The following is a 25,385-nucleotide window of genomic DNA, read 5'->3' as shown; positions in this document are numbered from 1 at the left end:
CAGTACCTACCCATAATTAGTTAATGAAGTTATTGCTACAATTTCCACTATCTTACAGTACCGACGTTTCTGACTATCGAAGCTACGTCTAAAATGTTTGTGATGATTATTTAATCGATAATTGTCATGCGATAATTACAAATTCCGTCTGCCATATCATGAGGTAGTCACGTCTTATAAATCTATTTAAATTTTGTGCATAGATAAACTCAGAAAATGTACGAAAGACGGTCTTAATTCTGATTATTTCTAACCACAGCTCAAAAATATTAATCAGCACCACAAGTACAAAGTATACATTGAATGTGAGAAAATAAAAGCAATGTCCCTTATTGCGCATTGAAGGTAGGCAAAATTTAATACACCTATGTTTATTTACTGCTGAATACACGATATGAACTAATATTATGATATGATGATACTCGTACTACAGCAAAAATGTGATGGAACACGAAAAATACTGATTTATTTACCATTGTATTTAGAAAAACTGAAAAAATCTGCATTACACTATATTTACAAAAAAGAAACAAATACATAATTATTCTGTAAGTGTAGTCATGTATAAAAATGACAAGGCACTTAAATCTTTATGGCGCAAAAAATGCGAGTAACAAATCTGAAACTGGAAAATATTTTATAACGGATCAATGGTCTCTAGCTTTCTTAGGAGATCAAGTAAATGTCGTTTAAATGAAATTGGGCGCCAAACAGAATTAAGCGCCTCATAGAGAACACGAAATTACAAAATGTATAACCATTGGCAGACAGAAACATTAATCAATGCTTACGTTTTCAATATTTTTTTCAACTGGACCTGCTATAAACAATCATCGAAACCCGAAAGATGTTTCCGAAACCGCATTCCCAATTGCGAAGGTAAGATTCAATTATAGTACAGAAACTTCGAAATATAAAAAAATTACATAGTGCTTCTGAGAACAGTATGATGCCTTCAGGTGATCTCATTGTACTGAATCTTAGGGTTTACTGTCTTCCTTTCTGATTATCAGTTTTACAAGTCGAGTGCCCCTGTAAAATGATATAAAATTTTCCAAAAGTTTTCTTCCTATGGACAAAGCGATTTCGAAACCATCCCTTCCCCAAAATCTTAGTAACCATTACCTAATTAAATGATTGAGCCTTTCTAACGATACATGAGTATTGACAATGATAAGCATTATCATTAAACCATCTAGCCTCATTATTTCCATTCAAGTTGTTAGTTGTTCCCTGATGGAGTCTTCTGGGAGTATTTTCTTGTTTGCGAGAACTTTTGGGACACCATATCAAATGTGAACTGGCAATTGGCACTATCTTAATTTTGACAACTGAACTGCATGAAGAAAAAAATTGTTTCGTCATTTATATAGCATCATAATAAAAATACGTAGTTTTTAGATATTTTTATTATTACACATGTATGTATGTACACTACGTATTTTTATTTAATAAACCAGATGCTATATATATAAATGATTTTTTCTTCACCTGTCAAGTTGTCAAAATTGAGATAGTACCAGTTGCCAGTTTACAGTTGATATATTAAAATACAGTAAAGTTAATTTTACTGGCTTTCCACTTAAAAAAAGCTAGGTGTAGAACTTCAACAGGAAATATTGGGACTAGACTCATTAAACCTCAGCATTTATTGCTTACCCTAAATGTATGTACTTCCACTAAGATTAATGCTTATCTTCCGATTGACTTAACTTGATAAATATGTCAAGTATTATGACGATGTGATGAATACTTTCCTTTACATGTTATCACCTTAAATTATCTTTATATCGTTTGTTATCAATCGACTGAGGATACAAAACAGAAAATTTTGAAAAATAAGCTCAACTAGTTGAAATACCTTTCTTTATGTTACAGGCAAAGTATGCATAGAGGGGACTGCACAAGAAATTTAAACTGGTGGACCATATCTAATTGTGTCAATCAATTGCATTTACACCCTATTTAAAACAACTTCAAACCCTAAGTTGTGTAGAATAAGTGAATTTATGGCTTATGTTGCTAAGAATGCAAATAAATTACACAAACAGACTTGGCCCACCATTTGACAAAACTCTGCAAATTTTGTCCAAAATCTCTACGCAAAATCAACTTTGTCCAGGCAATGCTGACCCTACACTCACTGCAGACAAACATAAAATATACCCTAGATTGTATTGCTACTTTTGTAGCAGTAGAGCTCTTTGTGAATGAGTTAGTCCAGGGAAGTACTGCCACCTTACTTATTGCTGCCATCAAGCAGTAATGTGAGTAAGGTAAGGGTGCTGTCGAAAGGGCTTTTCTGACATTGTGGTAACACATATGAATTCCTAGTAATTTGAACTTAATAATTATGCCTTAATAATAATTATACCATGATCATTACTTGTAATACATCAACAGGTGAACACATACAATGTTTTTTTAATATATAGGCAAGAGTCAAACCTCAATACCAACTGAAGGCAAGTGATGATGCTGATCAGGGTGATATGCTACTGTACAATTGAACACCACAAAGTAATAACCTTCGGGTGTTGGCATTATTGTAAATCGAAATATTCACCATGTCGTCAATTCACGTACTCAGCCATCCTACATTACGATTTACAGCTCAAATATCAAGTTAAACCAACCAATCCAGCTTCTGAGCTGCCGAATTAACTAATTAACGCTTTTTGGAAAGTTTTGTTGCTAAAATTCTCAGAGGCATATTTACAATAGTTTACTTAACTAGAACACGTTATAGTCTGTGTTATATCCTTTCCTACTTGTCCTGTGGCCTCATTGTGATTTAGATCAATGGTAATTTCAAATTAAAATGCATAATTACACTTCAATGTCACAACGTATAATACACCCCTTAACATACACAATTGTATTAATTTCAAATGGAAGTCATAATTCCATCAAGCGAAAATACCTTAAAAGATTACTACTCAGAGATTCCTATGTTATGAAAATCACTGGTATGAACTTGTTATTGCTTTCATTTCCTACGAATACCAGACAGACTATATTACAAACAATATTACACTAGTAAGCGTCAAACTTTAAAAACAAAACTACCAAAAGGCGCTTAGTGTTCTTACTGCGTGTCACTTAAATTTAGAAGGCCTGCATCGCTTCATCATGATTACTCGACTATGAAATGTTCACTGTGATGTCTTGAAATAAATAAGTCTGCTTACACACTATAGTCTGAACGGAAGATTGTTCACAACCGATTACGACGGTTCCTTATAGCCCTAAGGCGCGCACGGCGCGACTTCGCGGATTATATGTCACCATTTTGACTAATCCCGATTCTCTTGATGAATTCCTCCTGTAACATCACTGTCTTGATCTGAGTCGGACAGTACTGCTGTGTGCCATCAGTTAAAATCACCCCCTGGCCATTGCTGAGTGATCCCGTCGTATCCATAGAGTTCCAATATGCTTCACTTGGCGATGTAGTGTTAACGCCAGGAGGAGGCGCCGCAGGAGCTCCCGTATATCTGAAGTACGGATTCTTCAGGTCTAAAGTGTTAGAGGATGATATATTTGTTCCTTCTAAACTCACCTCCATTGTTACATCGTAGCTCTGTCTCTTATTAGCCAGCAGTAATACACGTCCTACCAATGCTAGTCCTTGTTTAGCAAATATAGGTGTCTCAAGAAGACAACGAACTTGATACCAGTGAGTTAACGGCTCAGTAGGGGCAGTGGATAACCAAATGTGCTGCATGCTGCCCGCAAACAAAACATCAAACCAGAAGGCGAGCCCATGACAAGTACCTGACTGTGTCAGCTCGAATCTAAATGGGATCTCAATTCGATGTAAGTCAGTTTCATTGGCATTTAGGAAATCAACAACATGTCTTACAGACCGTGACATGCAAATACGTACATCAAATGTGTCTACAATAGGCTGTCTGAAATATTCTTTCATTGCTGCAGTGCGAAGGGCACTCAAATCTACTCCATGGAAACAGTTTTGATACCAAAAGTTCGCCTTGTTGTACTGCTCCATAAACAATGCATCATCTGTAAACGGAGCTATATGAAGATCTCCTCTTGTAGGGTACATATTACCATTCGGTTTCAACCACTTTTTCGCATGAAGATACGTCTCTAACATCCTCTCGTTATATAACATGTAACCCATTGGCTCGGAAATAATTACATCTACACTCTCTGGTAGTTCTATTTCTTCAATTTTCCCCGCGACGACAGAAATACGGTCTTGTAAACCATTGGCGCGAACCAAAGCTTGTGCGTGGTGTGCCATATTACTCGCCTCGACGGCATACACTTTTCTTGCACCGGCCTGGGCAGCAAAGAAAGATAGAATACCTGAGCCCGCCCCCACATCTAAAATCACTTTGTTCTTGAAGTCGTTGATGTTAGATAGTATCGCGCGCTGATAAGTACTGGTCCTCACATAATCCTGCATCATGTTTTGCTGCTGACTCAAGTAACCATAGAACTGAAAATACTGCATGGCCGATGAGTCCTCAGTGCGCACTGTGAACACAGACGACGATCGCCCCGCCTTAACCTTCGTAACCAGAAGGTGGAAGCTCTGACAGTCAACATCAGACGCGAACTTGAAAAACAGTGTTTCATTGTCTATCGTGAAAATGTACGATTGAGCGGCCACTCGCGAACACTCACTTTGACTATGCACGGGGAACTCGAGCACTTCCTGGGCTAGCACGGGGTCGGAACGGATCACCTTTACACTCAACCCCTGAGGATCGTAATCCACGTTTACGTTCGTGGGAAAATTGAAGCGCGGCGTCAGTGCCCCGTCATTGTTGACGGTGGACACCGCCACGGCGCGAAATGTGTTCGCCATTTCTTTGATTTGGGCGAGGACGCGACCCTGCCGTCAAGGTTTTGTTCACACGCGTACGGGTAACAAAGAAATATGGCGTTTGAGAAGTTTTTCGGAGGCCGGTAAAATCGATCACTCACAAACTTGTCCCTCTTTTGTCTTTGGTCACGGCTGCAGCGTGCTATTTTTACTTTTTTTACAACACTAGAGTACCTTAAAATTATTGTCGATTTCAAGAAATCATCTGGTTTCATGTACGGTACATACTTTAAAAACATAAAGCAAGAATATTTTATTATTATTTTCTTTTCAGTACTTTGATATAATATCTACTGATATCATAAAGGATGGAAAAAAATAAAGGAATAGTCTAAGACTAATATACATGAACAATTTCATTTTGATTATCAATTTATATTAAATTGTCGTATTTATCGATATATCGATTACACATTAAGGTGGAAGGAAACGTTTGAAAATAAATCTATACAATTATTTGTAAGTCAAAAGCACATCAAGCATGACACTTTGTATGTACTTTGGTCCGTTCGTATCGTAAACGGCATAGAGATGGATGTAAGTCTTAAGTGTTAAGCTCGATGTTCTCTTGACCCTGTACGTACGTCAAGAGTACATCAAGCTTGACACTTTGCACTTTAGACCGTTTTTATCGTAAGCGGCATAAAATTGGATTTAAGTCTTAAGTGTAAAGTTTGAAGTGCTCTTGACCCGTACATTCACCAGTATTAAGTTTTCTACAATAACTTTTTTATGTTTCACATGTTTTATTGAAAATGTTTGCTTTTTAATAGTTTTCATGATTTGTCTAAATGTGTTTGTATAAATTGAAATACTTCTCAGTTAAATGCATATTATAGTGTATCATCATCGTGTCCGATCGGCTGGTCCAGAAATCTTTGGGAAAGGCCTATGTTCAGCAGTGGACGTTTTCCGGCTGATATGATGATGATGATGATGTATAGTGTATCATCTATGGTTAAATGGTTTGTAAGTTTTGAGCGCTCTGTCTTTACGTCAAAGTCAAAAACACGTGTTTAGGTTAGAAAACACGCATTGTTATTTTGTGGATTAAATTAAACATTTTAAAATAATGAGTAAAAAATTAAAGAACTTAAAATGGAATACTGTTGCTTTAGAGGGTTTCCCTGCATCTGTCACACAGAATTTGCAAGGGTTTGTAGGTTTAGAAGAGTGTACAACTTATGGCATGGATAAGGAAAGTAAACGCCCGAAAAAGGTATTTCTATTCTTACTTTTAACGGTTTTATTAGCAATGTAGCTTTTTGAAGAGCCCTTTTTGAGAGTTTAAAATCTATTTCAATCCTTTTTACGACGAGAAACCTTGTATAAACCATCATATTTGTCTTCAAAATATTATTGTCGTAATGTGTATATATTTCAGAAAAAGGTTCAAAATAAACGTAAAATCCCAAATTATGCACCCGAAAATGAAATACCAAACAAGAAAGTGAAACTATCTAACGGTTTTATAGTAGAAAATTGTGATTCTGCTACTCCATCACTGAATAATAAAATTTTTAAAGTTTTTACGTATAGTAATGAAAATAAGATATGTAAGAGCAATAAACCTGAAAAGAACTCTATAAAACCCGTAAACACAACGGCGAGTACTAACAATGTGAAAAGGAGTAAAAACAAAGCGAGACTTGGTGAACGCACTGAAGAGAATGAGTCAAATTTGACTCCAGAAGACATGTTAACTTGGGCCGAGTTCAAATTGCCTGAACCTATATTAAAAGCTTTAGCCGAGTTGGGTTTCAAACAGCCTACTAAAATCCAGCAGTTAACTTTGCCTGCTGCTGTTCATGGTAATTTTATAATCTATTATAATTACTTAGTTGTTCTCACATAAATCAATTAAAAATATCTTTTATAATCATCATGTTGCCATACAGGGTGATAAAAAAACCACTGACCATTTTAAAGGAACATACTGTATAATGGAAATAAAAAATAAGTGTTTGGTTCTTTTTTAAAATACTTGACAAATAAATAAGTTATGACATCTCAAAGTTTTCTGGTAAGTTGTGCATAATATTGTTACCTGACAACAATGGAGCGGTTGCCGTAGCAACAATCAGTGGGCGGAGTCAGCGTGTGAGTTTATCTATTGTCTACCTCGCTCGGTAGCCGAATGGCTAGCCCTGTGGGTGCGATGATGAGGCCTCGGATTCTTTGCCAGGTAATTTAATTGCTGTGGTTGTTTGGTATTTTAATTTATTTGCTTGTAATAAATTGAATTGCAATTTTTCCTTCATACTTTCTACAAGCTTTGGACTGTCAAAATACAGAAGTTTTTGTTAAAACAGGTGGAAATTGTTACGTTACATGTAGGTACTACTGTATTCAGGCGTATTTCAAAATTTGCAATGAACTTATGTACAATTATCTATCACTGCAATGCTGAGCATAGGCCTCCCCCAAAGAGTGCAACAAACAAAAAAAAATTTGAAATCAAAAACTTAATGCAGTCAGCAATACTTCAATAATCAAAATGTAGTCCACTGTAAACACAGTCTAGCGCGTTTAATAATGTCCCTCCGTAATTTTCGCAATATTGCATGGTCATTTTTTAAAGTGACCGTGAAGTCATATGTATCACGGCTTTGGGTTTCGTTGACATTACACTCGGCATTTAACTTCGCCCCAATAAAAATCACATGGAGTGAGATCAGGTGACGTGGGAGGCCAATATACTGATCCGCCAAGCCTTGAGCTCGTAGACGCTCTCCACCGCATAGACTCTTCAAGCTTTCCAGAAGACTCCAACCACTTTTACACTTATATAAACATAAACCATTTCGTAATACTCCCGGTGGGAATGCATTGGTACGCAACGACGACTGCAATTCGTATGCGTTTGCGTCGATTTGATGTCGCGCGAGGGCCAGACGTGGCGGCGCCAGTCGCTCGAAGAACCGATTATTATTTACTAAATTTAAGGAAACCACATGTTAGAAGTCATTAGGAAATATTGACATTTTTAAAAAGCAAAGCAATGGGATCTTTTATTAGTATTCTTTTTCACTAATGTGTTGTATTACGGAATTTTATGCACAGGAAAAAAAATGACAGTGATTTTTTTATCACCTGTATGTAACACTTATAGCAATATTTAATAAATCAAGCTGTGGTACTAATTATTTGTCGTACTTGTTGTCTTAATAACTAACAATGGCATGTGCATTAGGCTGTCCTTGGATATAGAAGGCTCAATAAACACATAAAGTATGTCTAGGGCACTACCTTGAACACCCAATCCAGAAACAATTTAGAAAAATTGTTTTTCCCAAGTTGGTAACACCAGAAACCGAATACAGGATCTCCTTAATCGCAGTGCTAACAGTTGAGCTAGTTTGGAAATTGTGGTTAATTTCTGCAAAAAAATATTCTTCATTATTTTTTCAGGCCGTAGAGATATTCTAGGTGCAGCAGAGACCGGTAGTGGTAAGACTCTAGCATTTGGTCTCCCAATCTTGGCCGGAATCATGAGCCTAAAAGCGAAAGCTGAAGCCAAGGGTATGGATGTTTACGATATACCATATAAAAAGACTTCTAATAAAAAGAAAAAGGAACCAGAGATTAAGAAACCTATGAAAAAGATTATCAATAAAAAAGATAATAAAAATGATAAACAAGCCCCTAAACTCAAAGAATCATTTGAAGAAGGGTACAGTACCGCTGAAGATAGTGAAGCAGAAAATGAAGAAGAAAACCAGTTAAATAACAATAAAACAAATTCTGTTAAACTCAAAAATATTGCTAAAACCAGAAACAAAATAAAACAAAATGATAATAGAGTACAATCAGCTAAAACGAATGGCAATAAAATTATAATAAATAAAACAAAAGTAACTAAATTACCATCCAATGATGATGATTATTTAGAGGAAATAGAAGTGCCTCTAATAAAAAGAGATGCATCTGAAGAATTTGATGAAAGTGATGGAAGTGATGATAATTACATTCATTTATCCGATATGTTGGACTCTGATGATTTAGCTGATAGCAGTAGTGATGATGATACCTCCAATTTTAATGATAATATAAAATCAGATGATGATAATGAAAGTGTAGAAGTATTAGATAATGACATCTCAGAAGATGAAGATAATGGATCTAATAGTCCCAATGATTCTAATGAAAATGATTTATCTGAAAATGAAACCAGTGAAGAATCTGATGCAAATAATGATGATGAAAGTGGTAGTGAATTGGAGAATGACGACAAAGACTCTGGGGAAGAAATTGAAGATTCCGGAGATGAGGGAGATGAAGCAATGATTGAAGATGAAGGAGGTATATTAGCTTTATTTCTATATCGTAATTTATGTAAAATACTCACTATGGTGATAGGTTCAGTTAGTAATAATAATATTCATATTTGATCTTTATATATATACCGCCTCTCATACCAATCTGGTAACGTGCCCCTAGCTTGGAGGGAGGCCAACGTGCAACCTATCCCCAAGAAAGGAGATCGGTCTGATCCGACAAACTATCGCCCAATAGCTGTCACTTCAGTGCTCTGCAAAGTGATGGAGCGGATTCTAAATATCCAGATAATCCGGCACCTGGAACGTCACTCCATTCTTAATGATCGACAGTACGGGTTTCGGCCGAACCGATCAACGGGTGACGTTCTAGCGTATCTAATGCATCTCTGGGGTGAAGCTATCGACAAACAGGGCGAAACCTTAGCGATAAGTCTGGATATTGCTAAGGCCTTTGATCGGGTCTGGCACCGTGGTCTCCTCTCCAAGCTTCCGGCATATGGTCTTCCCGGCCGCCTTTGTGAGTGGATCACCGGCTTTCTGCGCGAGCGAAGATTGCGTGTCCTTGTTGACGGAGGCACTTCGCGGCTCGTGACAGTTAATGCTGGGGTGCCACAGGGCTCCGTGCTGTCGCCCACGCTGTTCCTTCTGCATGTCAATGACTTGTTGCCTTTTGGCAACATTCATTGCTATGCAGATGATAGCACAGTGCACGGTTGCTATTGTTTATATGTTTTGGAACATATATCGTCGTGGGGCTCCCGAAACTTGGTTGAGTTCAACGCCAAGAAAACCCAGGTATGCGCGTTCAGTTCCAAAAAATCCCCATTCCTTCCACTTCCCCATCTTCAGGGTACAACGCTGACGCTGCAGGACAGGCTCAGCCTGCTGGGGATGAGCATCCGGAAGGACATGAGCAACAAAGACTATATAGAGAGCGTCATCTGTACCGCGTCGCGCAAGCTTGGCATCTTGAACAAGGTGCACCGATTTTTTACTCCAGAGCTGCGATACCTGTTGTATAAAGCTCAGGTCCGAAGCAGCATGGAGTACTGTTCGCACCTTTGGGACGGCTCTGCCAAGTACTTGCTCGATGCCCTAGATGGACTGCAGCGCTACGCCTTCCGTGTTGTCAACAATCCTCATGTAACTGAGGATGCGGAGTCGTTACAGCTTCGCAGAGATATAGCGTCTCTTAGCGTATTCTATCGCCTGTACCACGGTGAGTGCTCTGAAGAGTTATTCAACCTTATCCCTTCCTCTCCTTTCCATCAGCGGACCACCCGTGCCGGACTGCGTTGCCACAGTTGGACGGTCAGTTCAATACCGTCCCGCACTAAAAAGTTTGGCAATTCGTTCTTATGCCGAACCATCAAATTGTGGAACCAACTCCCGGCGCATGTATTCCCTCCCCTCTATAACTTCGGGTCCTTCAAACGTAGTGTGAAGAAGCATTTGGCCAGACCGGCAAAATGATAGTGACGGAGTGAAGATATTTGTGTTTTCCATCCGTTACTCTCATCTCTGGACTGTATTCGCACTTTCCATCAGGCGCGGTGCAGTCATTTTGCCGAGTCACAATAAAATAAAAAAAAATAAAAAAAAAATATACAAAACATATCTTCTTCTCAATTGTAATGTTCATTGGAAGGTTGTGTCCCTGAAATGTGTTCGAGACTGTATGGATGATTTCCTTCCATCTGGTTCTGTTTTCGGCGTCTCTCATGGCAGTTGCGTTGCAGTTGCAGTGGGAGGCCACTGAGCACGATCACTTGGTTACTCCATTGGATTTACCCACTATAACCACACCTTACCCACCACAACCAGTTAGTCAAGATTTTCAGGTTGTCGGTGAGCAACATGACCAAAATATTTCAGAATTCTCAGGTAGCATATTGTGTGTTCCGTAGTATATGGAGCATTCTTCTCCAACACATCTCGAAAGCGTCTAGTTATTTCCGTTCTGATGCATTCATTGTGCACAATTCTCAAGTATAAACCTTAGTCTCGAATTAGTAACGTTGGAGTCTTTTCTTGATACGCCAGATGGACTTTAACTTGCACATAGCAGCTTTGGCCATTTGACTCACATTTATGATAATTGTAGTTAGTAATGATGATATACATACTTAATCTTAACATAAAGTATAACAAATTATAAGTTTAAATTTGAAAGTTATATTTCAAATATAAGGGATGTTTTATCAGTCATGAATGCTAATAATGTATTGTAATGTATTGCTTGGATGCCAACGTCTGAGAGCGATTGGATCACGTGTTTACACGTTACGAGTAGCGTCCTAGTGAAACCTGACTTTATATAAAATCTTTCTGTCTGTAATTGTTTTGCAGGTATTGGCTGCGTAAAAGTGATAGACAACATAGATATTCCAGCACCTGTGGTCACGAAGACCGGCAAGCCGTTGTACGCTCTTATATTGACTCCAACTCGTGAGCTCGCCATACAGATTAGCAACCATCTGAAGGCGGCTGCTAAGTATACAGGTAGAACTACATATCATGTGATTTTGGCTATAGATATTATAGATCAAAAGCTGTGTAATGCTTTATTGTAGTTGTGCTGATTACTATTTTTAGTTTATTTATTTATTTATTAAGCCTTTTAAGCTGAGCTACAAAAACTTTTTACATTACAATTTTACATTGCAAATTTAAATTTTTACATTACATTTCTTAACTCAGTGTGCCAATTGGTATAGGCCTCCTCCAGATCTTTCCAGTGCGCTCTATCAAGAGCTACTCTTCTCCAACAACCTCCCATCTTTGATATTGACGCCCATTGTTACGTTTTCCATCACGCGGGTACCAATTGGTGACTACTTTGCTCCATTTTTCCTGCTCACACAACAGAAGCCCTGTCAATCTCCATTTTGCCTGATCTACCTTTGAAAGCAAATCTTGGTCAAGATTACCTTGGTTCGCCTCCTAATACTCTCACTCCTGACTTTGTTGACCCGACTGTTTTTAGTGCATATGAGTAAATATACTTACAATATCGAGGGTCCGAGGCAACACACAAAAAGTGTTTATATTTTCGTAAAATTATTTATCTAACTCATATTGTGTAATATTTATTTTATTGAATATTATGATGTTTTTACTGTGGTAAAATGATATCCATAGTTCTAATTTCTAAAACTAAAAAATTGCCACATTTGCGAAGGACAGGGCAAGCTAGCAAACAAAATGCTAATTACTAATACATATGTCGCTATGCGCACACTACGAAATTAGGCAACACTAGCTTGACTTTACGCACACATCTTTCACAATTTTGAACTGCCTCTGTGGCCGAACGGTTGCCATGCTGTTCTGCCACGCATAGCTCCCGGGTTCTGTGCTTGGTTTGGTGGTCTGTGTGTGACTAATGCACCCATGATACAGGATTTCAGACGTGTGCGTTATTTATTTATAAATCTGTTTATTGAATTCCGCTATAGAAAAGCAATTAACAATTAATAATGAGTTAGATCCGAGCTGTCTAAAGGAATGCGAATTAAAGGCAAAAATTAAAAAAATTACATTTTGAGTTAGCATTGTATGGTAGTGAGACATGGACAATTGTACAGCGAGAGAGAGAACAATCGGATTTGAGAATAGCTGGTGTGGTGTTTTTGTATGTATTTCATGTTAGTCCGGGCCACGGCCGAGGCAAGATTGGGGCACGGCGTCGAGTATTTTTTCCCGGTTCCAACACGGCCCGTTCACGTAGACGACAGCGCAAGCGCAAAATGCTCTCATCATCTATTAAATCTTTGTAGAGCGTGGCAAATTGTCCTTCGGATTCTTGTTTTCTCCAGTCAGGATGTACACACATCCTCTTTTTCTAGTCTCAATTTGTGTTTCCAATACTTCGTCATCAAGAGCTATTGCAATAGCTGCCAAATCAAGTTGTGAAAATTGCATTAATAACAAAACCGTATCACTCAAGAGAAAAGTGGAAAATAAAAAATAAACGCACACGCACGGTGGACGGCCCGGATCAGAGAATACTTCTGACCCGGCACGGTGTAACGTGAATCCGACTTAACACATTTTATTATTGTTAACGATTACTCCACAGACAAGTACCTTTCTTAAATTTAAGAAGAATGTCACAATACGACAATTTAAACGATAATGTCAAGGATATTAAGATTGCGAATATAAACAACAAAAGTTTGTGTTTATGTATGTTTGCATAGCTGGGTTTCAAGCGGAAGAAGACTATTTTTGTCTAGTTTGAAAGATTATATGAATTTTAGATGTATTTTGAATTCCTCCAATCGCATATACTTTCAAAGTATACATTTTGGCTAGTAATATTGCTAATATCGCCACCAACGCCATCTAGTGGCTAAGTTATTACATAAAACCGTGACGCTCAAACTTAATAAATTAAAAATATTCTCAAAATACGTTATGTTATGGGTTGAGCGGGTCACGTTAGCCGGATGCAACCCGAGAAGTGGGTGAACGTCTTCACTACTTGGATGCCCGAGGAAGGAAAGAGACAGCGGGTTTGAGAGGGAGTGGTGGGAGATCGCTAAAGACAGGGAGCAATGGAGGATTTTGGGGGAGACCTTTCCCCGGCAATTGGACATAATAAATTAATAAAAAAAGTTATGGAATAAATACGCATTGTAGTATTTAAAATAAAAATAAATTATTAAATAAATTATTGTAATATTTAAATGAAATTGAATTAATCCAGGAATTAGAATAGCAACGATAGTGGGTGGCATGGCGTCAGTGAAGCAGGAGAGGTTGCTCCAGTGCGGGCCCGAGGTGGTCGTGGCTACGCCGGGGCGACTATGGCAGCTGCTGCAGCAGGGACAGCCGCATTTGCAGCAGTTGGACTGTGTAAAGTAAGTTGCAAGGGTATTTCCGATAATAAACAATATCCATCCATAAATTCCTTTAAGTCAATTTTTACCCACTATGGAAAAAGTGGTTTTGTTTTATAGTATGATAACCAACACATTGTACGTCCTACTGCTGGTCATGTGTCTCCTCTTACGAGAGGGTTTAAATCCTTTGTTGGCCCAATATGGGTTGTGGATTAAAGTCCAAATTTTCAACAGCCTTATCGACACAGTGCATGGAAGTTTCATCTTGGTGTTTTTTTTTCTTCACCATTAGCGAGATGTGTTCTTACTAAACATTCACTAACAATTTTTAATTTGTTTGCGGATTTATTTTTAAATTAATTTTAATTAATTTGATTTTAATTTTTTTATGTTTTATATTACTAATTTTTAAATAACATGCCGTCTCAAAGATTCGACCCATCGACTTCTCACTTGAGAAACACTCTTCTTTGTTTCACGCTCTTTTCTCCCGCCCCTTGTATTGTACTATATTATGTTATACTATTTTATAATATCCTAGGAAACATATAAACAAAAATCCATTGGCAATTTTTGTTCTCAACAATAGCAACGAAAGTTGCAAGATTGAATTTGCCATCCACCTTAGTTGACTCCTCTTCCGAAACAAGGGATAGGCCCGGACAGGCCAGCTACTGAGTGGATTATTTTATTCCAATATCACGTACAGGATATTGTTGTCGTGCATAAGGTTATTCACGGTCACCTTGTTCCTCCTAGTCTGCTATCTCACACTAACTTTAATATTAAACCTAATCTTCGTCGTAACAAAACCTTTGTGTTAAATATTTATCGAAATAATACACCCTTTTATAACCCCGTGATTGGAATGTGCCGAACCTACAATGATTTACTAATATCAGAACGACTCCTCCTACGTAAAGTATCGTATGTAGAAATTGCCAAGTTTACAGGGGAGCGTTTTAATGTTCTCGGTTTTATTCGCCAAAGCTTGATACTGACATAGAGTGATCATCTAATAGATCATCTAACCGATATCTAGGATTTTATAATACTCTATGTGAGTAACGAGATTTGCCGAATAAAAGTGAGAAATGCCAAAGTCACGTGGTATGACCCAAGTCTCGCTTAGGGCCATGCGCACGCAATACAATAACGCCTTCAGGACGCTGATGCGGCTGCCGCGGTTTTGCAGTGCGACTGCCATGTTTGCTGAAACCCGTGTGGATAGCTTCATAGCAGTCTTGTGCAAAATATCAGCATCTCTGTTGAACAGAATACGTGGCAGCGGTAACAGCCTCCTGAAGACAATTGCAGTTAGGTGTGAGTGTTCCATAATGCGGCATCTCATTAATAATACAAAATCTGTTCTAGAATTTAAGTACTAACCTAATTATAAGTTTAATTGTTGCTAACACTTATGGATCATAGTTATCTGAATAAATGAATTTGAATTTGAATTTGCTTATTTTAGTGAATTCAGAACTTTAGGAGGGGTCGAGAAACTGGAGGTCATATTGATGTTTTTGACAACAATCTTTGTAGAATTCGTACCAATCTCCTCAAATATTTCGACTCATCTTTTCATTATTACTGCTGAATTAATGTCTATGTTAGTCTTTATTCGCATTAGTTTTAAGTTTGTAATCTAACTTTGCCATCTTTTTTTATAATACATATACAAATATGTACACTACGCATAATAACGCTGTATATACAAGCATTAGGTCTACATCTAGATTAAGACTATAAATAGTATCTCAGACATGTTGCACTGAATGCGAACAGTTTTTTCTCAAACATGTTTTCATTGCTTTCAAAAAACGAACACGGAAAGTTTGTCATTTATGGACTGTGCGACTTCTTCCCGGTCACGGCCTGCAAACTAAGTAGGTACCTATGAAAATCCATTACTGTTCACTTTTCTAAATTTTTAAATTTACTTGCTAATAATGAACAGGCAAAAGAAAAACTCATATAGCCAACTGTCCAGTGTACATGGTTGTGAGAAATAAAAATACGCACCTGTACCACTTACTTAAAATAAAGAAAATCGTGGTAACGTAATTTAAACTAAAGTGTTTTGGTATTCGTTTCGTTTTTAGTCTTTTTATTTCGTATTTTGGTCGCGTAAATGAGAGCTAGTGACAAGAGCGATAGCGAACAGTATAATAGATACACATTCAAACACGCCATCAGACGTTCAGCGAATACTATTAATGTGCCTGGAAAAACAATAACATTTTCTGTAAACAATTGTCGTACCACGTTAAATATTACTTTTAACTTTTTTTTACTTTTTCTGTTAAATTTCTTCCTATGTTTAGTCTTTTATTATCTCCTCACATTGATTGAGAAAAATTCTATATATGCCTCGGCGGGAACGGGGATTGCTTGACTAGTATTAATACACTGTAACTAATAATAATAATAATAACGTACACACTCAACATAGCCCCGCACTAGGGATACCCTGTGTCGCGGGTGCCATGGACACACACGTAGACAACCACAAATTACACCCAAACTCACGAGAGAAATAAATGTAGGCCATACAAATATTTCTCCCGACCCGGGAATCGAACCTGGGACCTCTGCATGGCAGTCCGGCATGGTAACCGTTCGGCCACGGAGGCAGTTATTAGTTATATATACTCATACTCGTCCAGCAATTTATTCCCGGCCTCTGCAATAATGTACCTTGTACATCCAATAAAATAAAATAAACATCTTCTAGATTAATTAATTTTTTTTATTGAATTCATATTCAATAATTTTTTGTGAAATTACTCCACTAGTTTGTTATAATTATTAATACAAAGATCGAACACTTAGGAAAAATTCCTTCGATCCGGTCGGATTCGAACCGACGTCTTCTTGCATACCGTGCCAGACGCTATACCAACTAAGCCACGGAACGAACCAACGGACCTCACGAATTTCTCTATGTGCTTGCGTCGTTCTGCTTTCAACGACTTTTTAGTCGTAGCGCCATCTATGAGAAATCTATTACAGATTTATCACCCAGTTAGTACCTTTACAGCTACCAGTCCTGGCGAGAGATGTCGCTATTCACTGTATTAATTTTTTTTTTTATTGAATTGATATTCAATTATTTTTTGTGAAATTACTCCACTAGTTTGTTACAAATATCTTCTAGATTCTTAGCTATTGATGAGACCGACCGCATGATCGAACGCGGTCACTTCGAAGAGCTGCAGCCTTTGCTCGAACGCCTTAATGTCGATGACGATAGGCGAAGCTCGAGACAGAATTTCGTCTTCTCTGCCACGCTAACTATGGTACATGAGCTGCCGGCACATATAAAGGGAAAGAAGGTAAGAATGTGTAAAGGTCTTTACATTACATCGGAACTTTAAGGCTAATTGGTGCTACACTAAGGGTTTAGTTAGAAGTAGAGGTCCTTGAGAGTCAAGTAAAGTAAAATAATTTTTATTTCATAGGTAATCAAATTACACTTGGAATTGTCATACTGATTAAACTCTTCCGCTCATTCGTAAGGCAGATTCCCCTGAGAAGAATGAGCAAGAAACTCTAGGGGTTGCTCTTTGTAAATATACATTTGAATACATTTATCATTACAATGTTTAATTTAAACATCTTAGATCGAGAATACCTGAAAGACCCTACCTGAAAGAGATTTTTGTCATCCAAGTATGCAGAAGTTGTATAATAGTTTGAAACCTCGTAAATGGCAAATTTTGAAAATCAATCGGATTCTTATAGAAGCGTATACATTGCCTCTTAAATGTATTTGAGGCTTTATGAAGAAGACTGACAAGTTGTTTGTTAAAAAAAAATTCTTTGAGTTTTCTTCCACGGCTTTTCTACTTATACACAATATTTTCAAACATGAGTCCTTATTTATTTCGTATTCTTTACAGGTGACGAAGAGAGGAAAAATAATAAATCGTAAAATTGAAAAAATGACGCCGCAACAAAAAATCCATAGATTGATCAAAATGATCGGAATGACCGACCCTAAGGTCGTGGATATTACTACTAAAAATTTAGGTAAGTTCACTTGTATGTTACACCACACTGACAATTGTAGCCGCGGCAACCTAAGCGCCCAGTTATATGAAAAGAAAGATTTCGCGCGGCAGCTAACAGCTAAATAAATAGAGCGTATTTTGCCATGACAGTTAGACGCACGTGGTCTAAACTACTGTCTCTCAAGCTTGGTAGTGGGTTCGAATCCGGGCTCTCTTCTCAGCTATACGCCTGTCCTTAACAGTTGCAATGCCACTCACAGCTTTACATCGCAAAGATCTGAGGGGCACTGCCACTGCGCCCGTCACCTTGACTGCCTTTTAACTGCCTCCGTGGCCGAACGGTTACCATGCCGGACTGCCACGCAGAGGTCCCAGGTTCGATTTCCGGGCCGGGAGAAATATTTGTATGGCCTACATTTATTTCTCTCGTGAGTTTGGGTGTAATTTGTGGTTGTCTATGTGTGTCCATGGCACCCGCGACACAGGGTTTCCCTAGTGCGGGGCTATGTCGAGTGTGTGCGTTATTATTATTATTATATTTAGAAAAAGAAATTAAACAGGCGCGACTAGTTTTTGACCTTGACACATAAGTTCCATGTGCCTGTAATTTCACCAGCACCCTTACTCTTTAAAACCGGAACGCAGTAATGCTCACGTTACTGCTTGGCAGCAGAAACAGGTAAGCTCTACTGGTTCACTCTACGTTGTTAACTAGACGCCTTCCCATCTATCACACTGCATGAGCAAACTGATAACTTTTGAAGTTCTTTAATAAAATACACGCTATCTCTTTCCAGGCACGGCCGAAACCTTAACAGAGAGCAAGATAGCATGCTCCCTTGAGCACAAAGACGCATATTTATATTATATATTAAAACGACACCCGGGCAGGACTATTGTATTTTGTAACTCCATTGGATGCGTTAAGAGGTAAGATTTATAGAATAGTATTTTTTGCAATCGTTCTTAAAGTCGAGGATCGTGTTTGGTATCATAAAAAAGGTGCTTTGTGAAAAATGGTCGATTCAGAACCTCACGATAACTCTGTTGTCGAACGATTCGATTAGATATCGTACGATTTCTTTTCATTTTTATTCACAATAACCGAACCGAACGTCAAACTGTCGTATTCGAAACCGAACCGAAATGACGTCACACCCGTACGATTACTCGAACTTCTCGACCGGCAAAGGGTACAAACGTCCTATTGTTTACAAAGCAAGAATGTAATATGATAGATAGAAATCTTTTACCGTTTTGAATTCAATTTTATTAATTTATTTAATGCGAGACTAATGCATTCCTACATTTTAGGCCTTTAAAGTCTTCAAAATGTATTCAATTATTAAAATGTATTCAAAAGGATTTCATTTTTCTTATAATCTATATTCGCCGATTCACCCTTCGATTCGAGAACCATATCCAATCGAAAGATTCGATTAAGATATCGAAGAGTTCTAAATCCGGGTCCTGGACTCGATACGTGATGCTCTCATGGCTAAAACACCTGCTGCTGTCTTTTACTACTTTGTCAACAGTATACATGAGTGTCGTCATTGTTTGCGAACGTTTACCAATAAGATTGACTTGGCTATTGTAGCAAGAGCACATTAAATGGTGAATAACTGTATAGCTCTCATTCTAAAAAATAGACTGCTATAGAGGAAACTGACAGAGATAACAAAGTATTTCAAACAAACTAACGTTTCGGGACCTTTCTTTAAAGGACCTGTGGTCCCATGGTCGTGGCAGACTGAGACATTGGTCTGTTTAAAAATAGTATTTTATCTACACACATATCATAAACCCTATAAGATGTGTTCAAAAACCGTAAATTATGACCAGCGTAAAGATAAACTGTTTTGTTAGAACAAATTTCTTATCTGTGAAAATGTTGTTGCTATTATCATCAAATTCGATTTTATTATTACATTCAAATTTCGAAAACAAAACAATTTGATTCGACCTCAATTCTAATATTTATCGAGGTGAGGTTTTATTCGAAATGAAATGTCAATAGCAAACAATTTTGACAAATCTCACACGTTACTTGATATCGAACGATATGATAGTTGGGGCCGATTCTAGTTCATCTATAAGTTAAATAAAAACTACGGCTGGGTGACATGCGTGAGAAAAGATTTATTTGCCGCCATTTCGCCAGTCATAACATGCGGTTCCTGAACACATCACAACGAGCATATAATATGTGTGCAGATATCTATGCATGGTATTGTAGAGGTAACGTTGCTCTACTTATATAACATATTCTTGTCATTTTCAGATTGACATAAGTTCAATAGATTTGAAGCTAAAAAAAAAAAAAAATTAGTGTGATTATGTTTTTATTCATTGCCTGATGTTCACCACCACGATTTTTCTTTTTTGTGAAATTACTCCACTAGTTTGTTATAATTATTAATATAAAGACCGAATAGTTAGAAAAAATTCCTTCGATCCGAAGGACAAAATACTTTCATAAATTTCTCATAGATGGCGCTACGGCTAAAAAGTCGTTAAACACCAAACACAAAGATCCGACAACAAGCACATATAAAAATTCGTTCGTTCATTCCGTGGCTTAGTTAGCATAACGTCTGGCACGGTTAGCTGGGAGACATCGGTACGAATCCGGCCGGATCGAATGAATTTTTTCTAAGTGTTCGTTACGTACCTTTGTATTAATAATTATGATTAATGTGGTTGTCTGGCAGATTTTTATTGCTATTTTTGTGGCAGCCTTTGAGGGACAACTAGGTTATTCAACAGTGATTCAAATGGCAACACTGAATTTTAATTTGACTTGATTTGTGGTTGTCTGCTATAATATATATATTTTTAAATATTTTGATTACAGATTGTCGCAACTATTCACAATATTAAAATGCCGGCCGCTGCCGTTGTACGCCAGCTTGCCTCAAAAACAACGACTTAAAAATTTAGAAAGGTAAATTTCTACTTAAATATAGTTCAGTGCTATTTATCGAGATTTTAGAGGGAGGTATTATCCATTCTACGTGCATTAATTCCTTAAAGTTTAGATAAATATACTCTACTTGATCTTATTTTATAATGTGTTTTTTTTATGATTGGAGAATAACTAAATGTTTTCACTATTTTCTAAAATAAATCTAGATAGATTTATTATATATTGTGGGGGCTGGATGCGGACGTCTCGTGTTCGATTCCTGGTAGAACCAATTTGGGAAATGAACTTTTTTAAATTGGTTCTGATCTGTGCCCCAGAATTCCATTGCTCTGTTACTCATAGTAGAGGGTATTCCCTACTTTGAGACCAGGGGGTCTACTCTCGTTCTCCGTCTGACGTCCGTCCGAAAAAATAACTGTCAAAAAAGTAATATTCGACCAAAATAAAGGACAACGTCAAGTATGAAGCTTCACTCGCATCATGCGTCTTTTAATTTGGTCGAGTATTACTTATTTGACAGTTATTTTTTCGGACGGATGTCAGACGGAGAATGAGAGGAGACCCCCAGACGTTTGGTGTGGCTGTCTGGCATATATAAAAAAAACCAACCTCAAAAGTCATTCACCCGTAGAATTCCACCCTTAGAGGTGGAAAATTGTTTACTTCAAATTTAAATGGGACCACATCTGAAGTGCCCTTTTTCCAACAAAAGAAGAATCACCAAAATCGGTTCACAAATGCCGAAGTTATCGCGAAGTATACATACAAAAAAAAACCACGAATTAAGAACCTCCTCCTGTTTTTCAAGTCGGTTAAATAAAAGTATATATTTTTATCACTATTAGTAGTACTAGTAGTCTGCCGTCAGAAATTCAATTTTTTTAGCATTTAAAAAGAACAAATGTTTGTTGATAGGTTCCGCGATGATCCCCATGGCGTGCTCATATCAACTGATGTGGCGGCGAGAGGTCTGGACATACCCGATATTGACCACGTCATTCACTATCAAGTACCGCGGACCGCTGAGGTAAGGCATGAACATACATAGATATAATATAGTAGCTATAGAGCTCCGTGTGAAAGAGTTTTTCCAGGGAACTATTGCCACCATTTCTGCCGCCAAGCAGTAATGTCAACATGTTCCTCGAAGTTTAGGTAAAAAAACTCTACCTATTCCGATCCCTGATTATCATAGAGACACTAATAAATACCGTTGGGTAATTTTCCGAAAAATTGAAAATAATGGAAATTACTTCAGAAAAAATCTGAAAAATTTGAAAAATATATTTCGAAGGCTCATATTATGTTCCGTTTAGATATATCTTTTGAAATTTTATTTAGCGTGAACCAGAAATAAAATCGAAATGTCATTTAATTTGTTTAAAAACTATTCTTCCAAATCATTACGAAAAGATACTTACAAATATAAATCAACCATACCGGCATTGTGCTAGCTAATCTATCAATTGTAGTGATTAATTTCATACCCCTTTTTTCTCCTTTTCCCACACACCCAGTTATCGTAATTGTAATGTAATTTGTTGCAGAACTACGTGCACCGCAGTGGACGTACAGCGCGCGCCACGAAGGAAGGCCTCACAATCCTCATGATGGAACCTGCTGAGGCTTTTCTCTACACTAAACTCTGTCGCACTTTAAATAAGAGTAAGTTTATCACAACCACAAATCAGTTATTATACACTCCCAGACACATAATTGGAGCCACCTTGCATTTTTATTTTTAAAGGGCTAGAATACAAAAATATTAATGATGCTGCAACGTGTAAGCGTCCTTTCCGACGACCTCCACCCCCGCTCCTACGTTTTGCACACATCACGATAGAGCGGTCTATTTAAATATTCTTATTTTTGTACAACAGTAAGACGAGAGGTACTTCAGTTGGGGAGAGCGTAAGCACGGTATGCTCAAGGCACTGATTCGAATTTTTTCTTAGTGTTCCTTTGTATTAATTATTATTACAAACAAGTTTAATTTCACAAAAAATAATTGAATATCATTGTAGTAAAAAACTTAATATTCCAATTATTTCAAGGGACATCTCTAGTCAGCCGCTGGTAGCTATAGACGTAACTTGGCTGAGGTAAAAAAACTTTCATAGATTTCTCACAGATGGCGCTATGGAAAAAAAGGCCTTCCTAGCGTTCGATCTTTGTATTAATAATAGTTGTATAATCAGTGGCGGATACCAGCCGCCCCTTTCTCAGCACTCATCATATACTGTTAGACTACGTAATGAATTTAATTTATTGCCAACTTTTACCGAAAACTGTTCAGAAATTTAGTTAACTATAATGGCTGCCCTCTGTCTATTGGTGGAAACCGCATGAAAATCCGCTTAGTAGGTTTTGAGTTAATCGCGATCAGACAGACAGACATACGCGGTAGTGGCATTATGTAGTGATTATTTACATTACATTATAGATATGTAACATATCTATATTTTATACATAAAATGTACGAAAGTGATTTAGGAAGATTATTGTTACACGATGCGGTGCAGTGCGGCCCGCCATAATGTGCGTGAGCCTTTAGAATATTTAGGTACTTTGAGTTATTTCTTGTTATCCATCAGTGAAATTTTTCTCACGACTGGTCGCCCCTAAAATCCGCCACTGTATACAGGGTGGAAATTTGTAATGCCACTTGGAAGGAAAGTACGTTAAATACTAGACATAGAAATTTTTACTTAAAGGACAAGTTTCTTTATTTTTAAAAAGAAATAATACTGCATTCAAAGATTTTCGAAAATTGCTAGCCACACGCGGGAATCGAACCCGCTAAAATCTTTATAAAAATGCACCCTTTACTTTTATTAAATCCACCGATAGTGTCAATTATAAGGATGAAATCTCTCTTACAAACCATGAAATCTGGAGTTATAAATTCAATGGGTCAAGTTAAAGCACTTTTACTCAAAGGTCCATCAGATTACTTGTTAATTATCGTTGACGTCATTTATCCATTAAAATGACGAAGTACTATTAAGAAGATTGCAATTTGCTCATGTTTGTAATGCAGACTCTTTGGTCAGTGGCATGAGGTAATTTAAATATGGAATGTTTCATTTGAAAATGGATTGTCTCTTGTTATTTCCATTTGATTGTTTTTACATATCCTTTCTAAGTACTGATAGTTTTCCTATAAATAAATAAATTTCATATTTGTCTCATCGTAAAAACGGCATATCAAGAACAATTTGATTTAAATTTCTTGGTTTTTCATTTCCATGGTTTCAAGATTTCATGGTTTTTTTTTTCATTTAATTAACCAATTTTGTGAGAGAGATTTTATTCTTATAATTAACCCTATCGATCGATGCAATAAAAGTGCAGGGTGCATTTTTTTCAGATTAAAGCGGGTTCGATTCCCGCGTGTTGCTAGAAATTTTCGAAAATCTATGAATGCAGCTTTTTTCTTTAAAAAAAAAAGGAATGTTTCCTTTGAGTACAAATTTCTATCTCCAGTATTTAGAGTACTTTTCCTCCAGGTGGCATTAGAAATTTCCACCCGGTATAATCTCTGTACAGAGTAATAAAAAAGCCGACCTCAAAAGTTCGTGGAATTATATCTATTTGCCAAGTTTTATTGAAATTGGTTACAGGAAAGTGCGCGAAACCGGATTCATCCCCTAGTTTGCCACCTTTAGAGGTGGAATTTTTTCATCAAATTTAAACGGGACCACTACTAAAGACTCCTCAAAATCGGTTCACAAATGTCGCGTAACATACATAAAAAAACCAGTCGAATTGAGAACCTTTTTTGAAGTTGGTTAAAAATCTGATGAATTATTAAAAGGCACAAAATAAAAATTGTTGTTTATGATGTTAGTAACATAGTCTTGGGAGGTTATTAATATTTTATAAATAACCCCGCATATTGCACTCACTATAATTCGACGCCTCCTACGTAAAGTATCGTATGTCGAAATTGCCAAGTTTACATGGGAGTGTTTTAAAGCTTGTTACTCACATAGAATGATCATCTAATAGCTCATCGGGGTGGGAATAGAGGATCTAACCGATATCTAGGATTGTATGATGCTCAACGTGTGTAACGAGATTTGCCGAATAAAAGTGAGAAATCTAAAGTAACGTGTTATGCTTATTTCAGTGAATTCAGAACTTTAAAAGGCTCCCCTGCAAACTTGGCAATTTTGACATACGATACTTTACGTGGGAGGGGTCGATATATCCAAACATGGACAACTAAATAAATCTTTTTTCAATTTTTTTTTCAGCCACCGACCTCCCGACTTTTCCAATCTCCCCCACAACCCTCTCCCCTCTTAAGGACCTAGTCGCTGTCGCGAGAGAAATCGACGTCCTAGAGCTAAAGCGACGAAGAACTACGCAAGCTCTCAGCTGGCGTGATAAAGCTGCTAGAGATATGGATATGATTGTTGATGATGATGACCTGTATCCTTTTTTTTAACA

The 25,385-nt window shown here is 37.3% G+C and overlaps 2 protein-coding genes across 2 annotated transcripts; one reads left to right on the top strand and one right to left on the bottom strand.

Moving 5' to 3' along the window:
* Window positions 1-1,549: 1,549 nt before the first annotated feature.
* Window positions 1,550-4,935, bottom strand: LOC113240610 (histone-arginine methyltransferase CARMER). Its single transcript, XM_026477947.1, has one exon. It carries the CDS (start codon window positions 4,838-4,840, stop codon window positions 3,278-3,280), a length of 1,563 nt encoding a protein of 520 aa, XP_026333732.1. The 5' UTR covers window positions 4,841-4,935; the 3' UTR covers window positions 1,550-3,277.
* Window positions 4,936-5,930: 995 nt separating this feature from the next.
* On the top strand, window positions 5,931-25,383 carry LOC113240607 (ATP-dependent RNA helicase DDX24). Its single transcript, XM_026477944.1, has 12 exons — window positions 5,931-6,077; window positions 6,243-6,669; window positions 8,270-9,160; window positions 11,488-11,640; window positions 13,850-14,003; window positions 17,146-17,323; window positions 17,891-18,020; window positions 18,799-18,931; window positions 20,859-20,948; window positions 21,846-21,957; window positions 22,478-22,595; window positions 25,190-25,383. The coding sequence occupies exons 1-12, from the start codon at window positions 5,931-5,933 to the stop codon at window positions 25,381-25,383; spliced, it is 2,727 nt and encodes a 908-aa protein (XP_026333729.1).
* Window positions 25,384-25,385: the final 2 nt, after the last annotated feature.

The sequence above is a fragment of the Hyposmocoma kahamanoa genome, unplaced genomic scaffold (assembly GCF_003589595.1).
Source record: "Hyposmocoma kahamanoa isolate Upper Pololo Valley unplaced genomic scaffold, ASM358959v1 159, whole genome shotgun sequence".
Taxonomy (NCBI): Eukaryota; Metazoa; Arthropoda; class Insecta; order Lepidoptera; family Cosmopterigidae; genus Hyposmocoma; species Hyposmocoma kahamanoa.
Note: the sequence above shows the minus strand (reverse complement) of the source record. Positions and strands in the feature narration are given on the sequence as shown.

What these genes read in the sequence shown, in the direction of transcription:
- LOC113240607 (XM_026477944.1), top strand. Translation starts at nt 5,931, where the DNA reads ATGAGTAAAAAATTAAAGAACTTAAAATGGAATACTGTTGCTTTAGAG. An exon ending in TCCATTGGATGCGTTAAGAG is followed by an intron (nt 18,932 to 20,858) that starts GTAAGATTTATA and finishes TTTTGATTACAG; the next exon opens with ATTGTCGCAACTATTCACAA. An exon ending in CGACTTAAAAATTTAGAAAG is followed by an intron (nt 20,949 to 21,845) that starts GTAAATTTCTAC and finishes GTTTGTTGATAG; the next exon opens with GTTCCGCGATGATCCCCATG.
- LOC113240610 (XM_026477947.1), bottom strand. Translation starts at nt 4,840, where the DNA reads ATGGCGAACACATTTCGCGCCGTGGCGGTGTCCACCGTCAACAATGAC.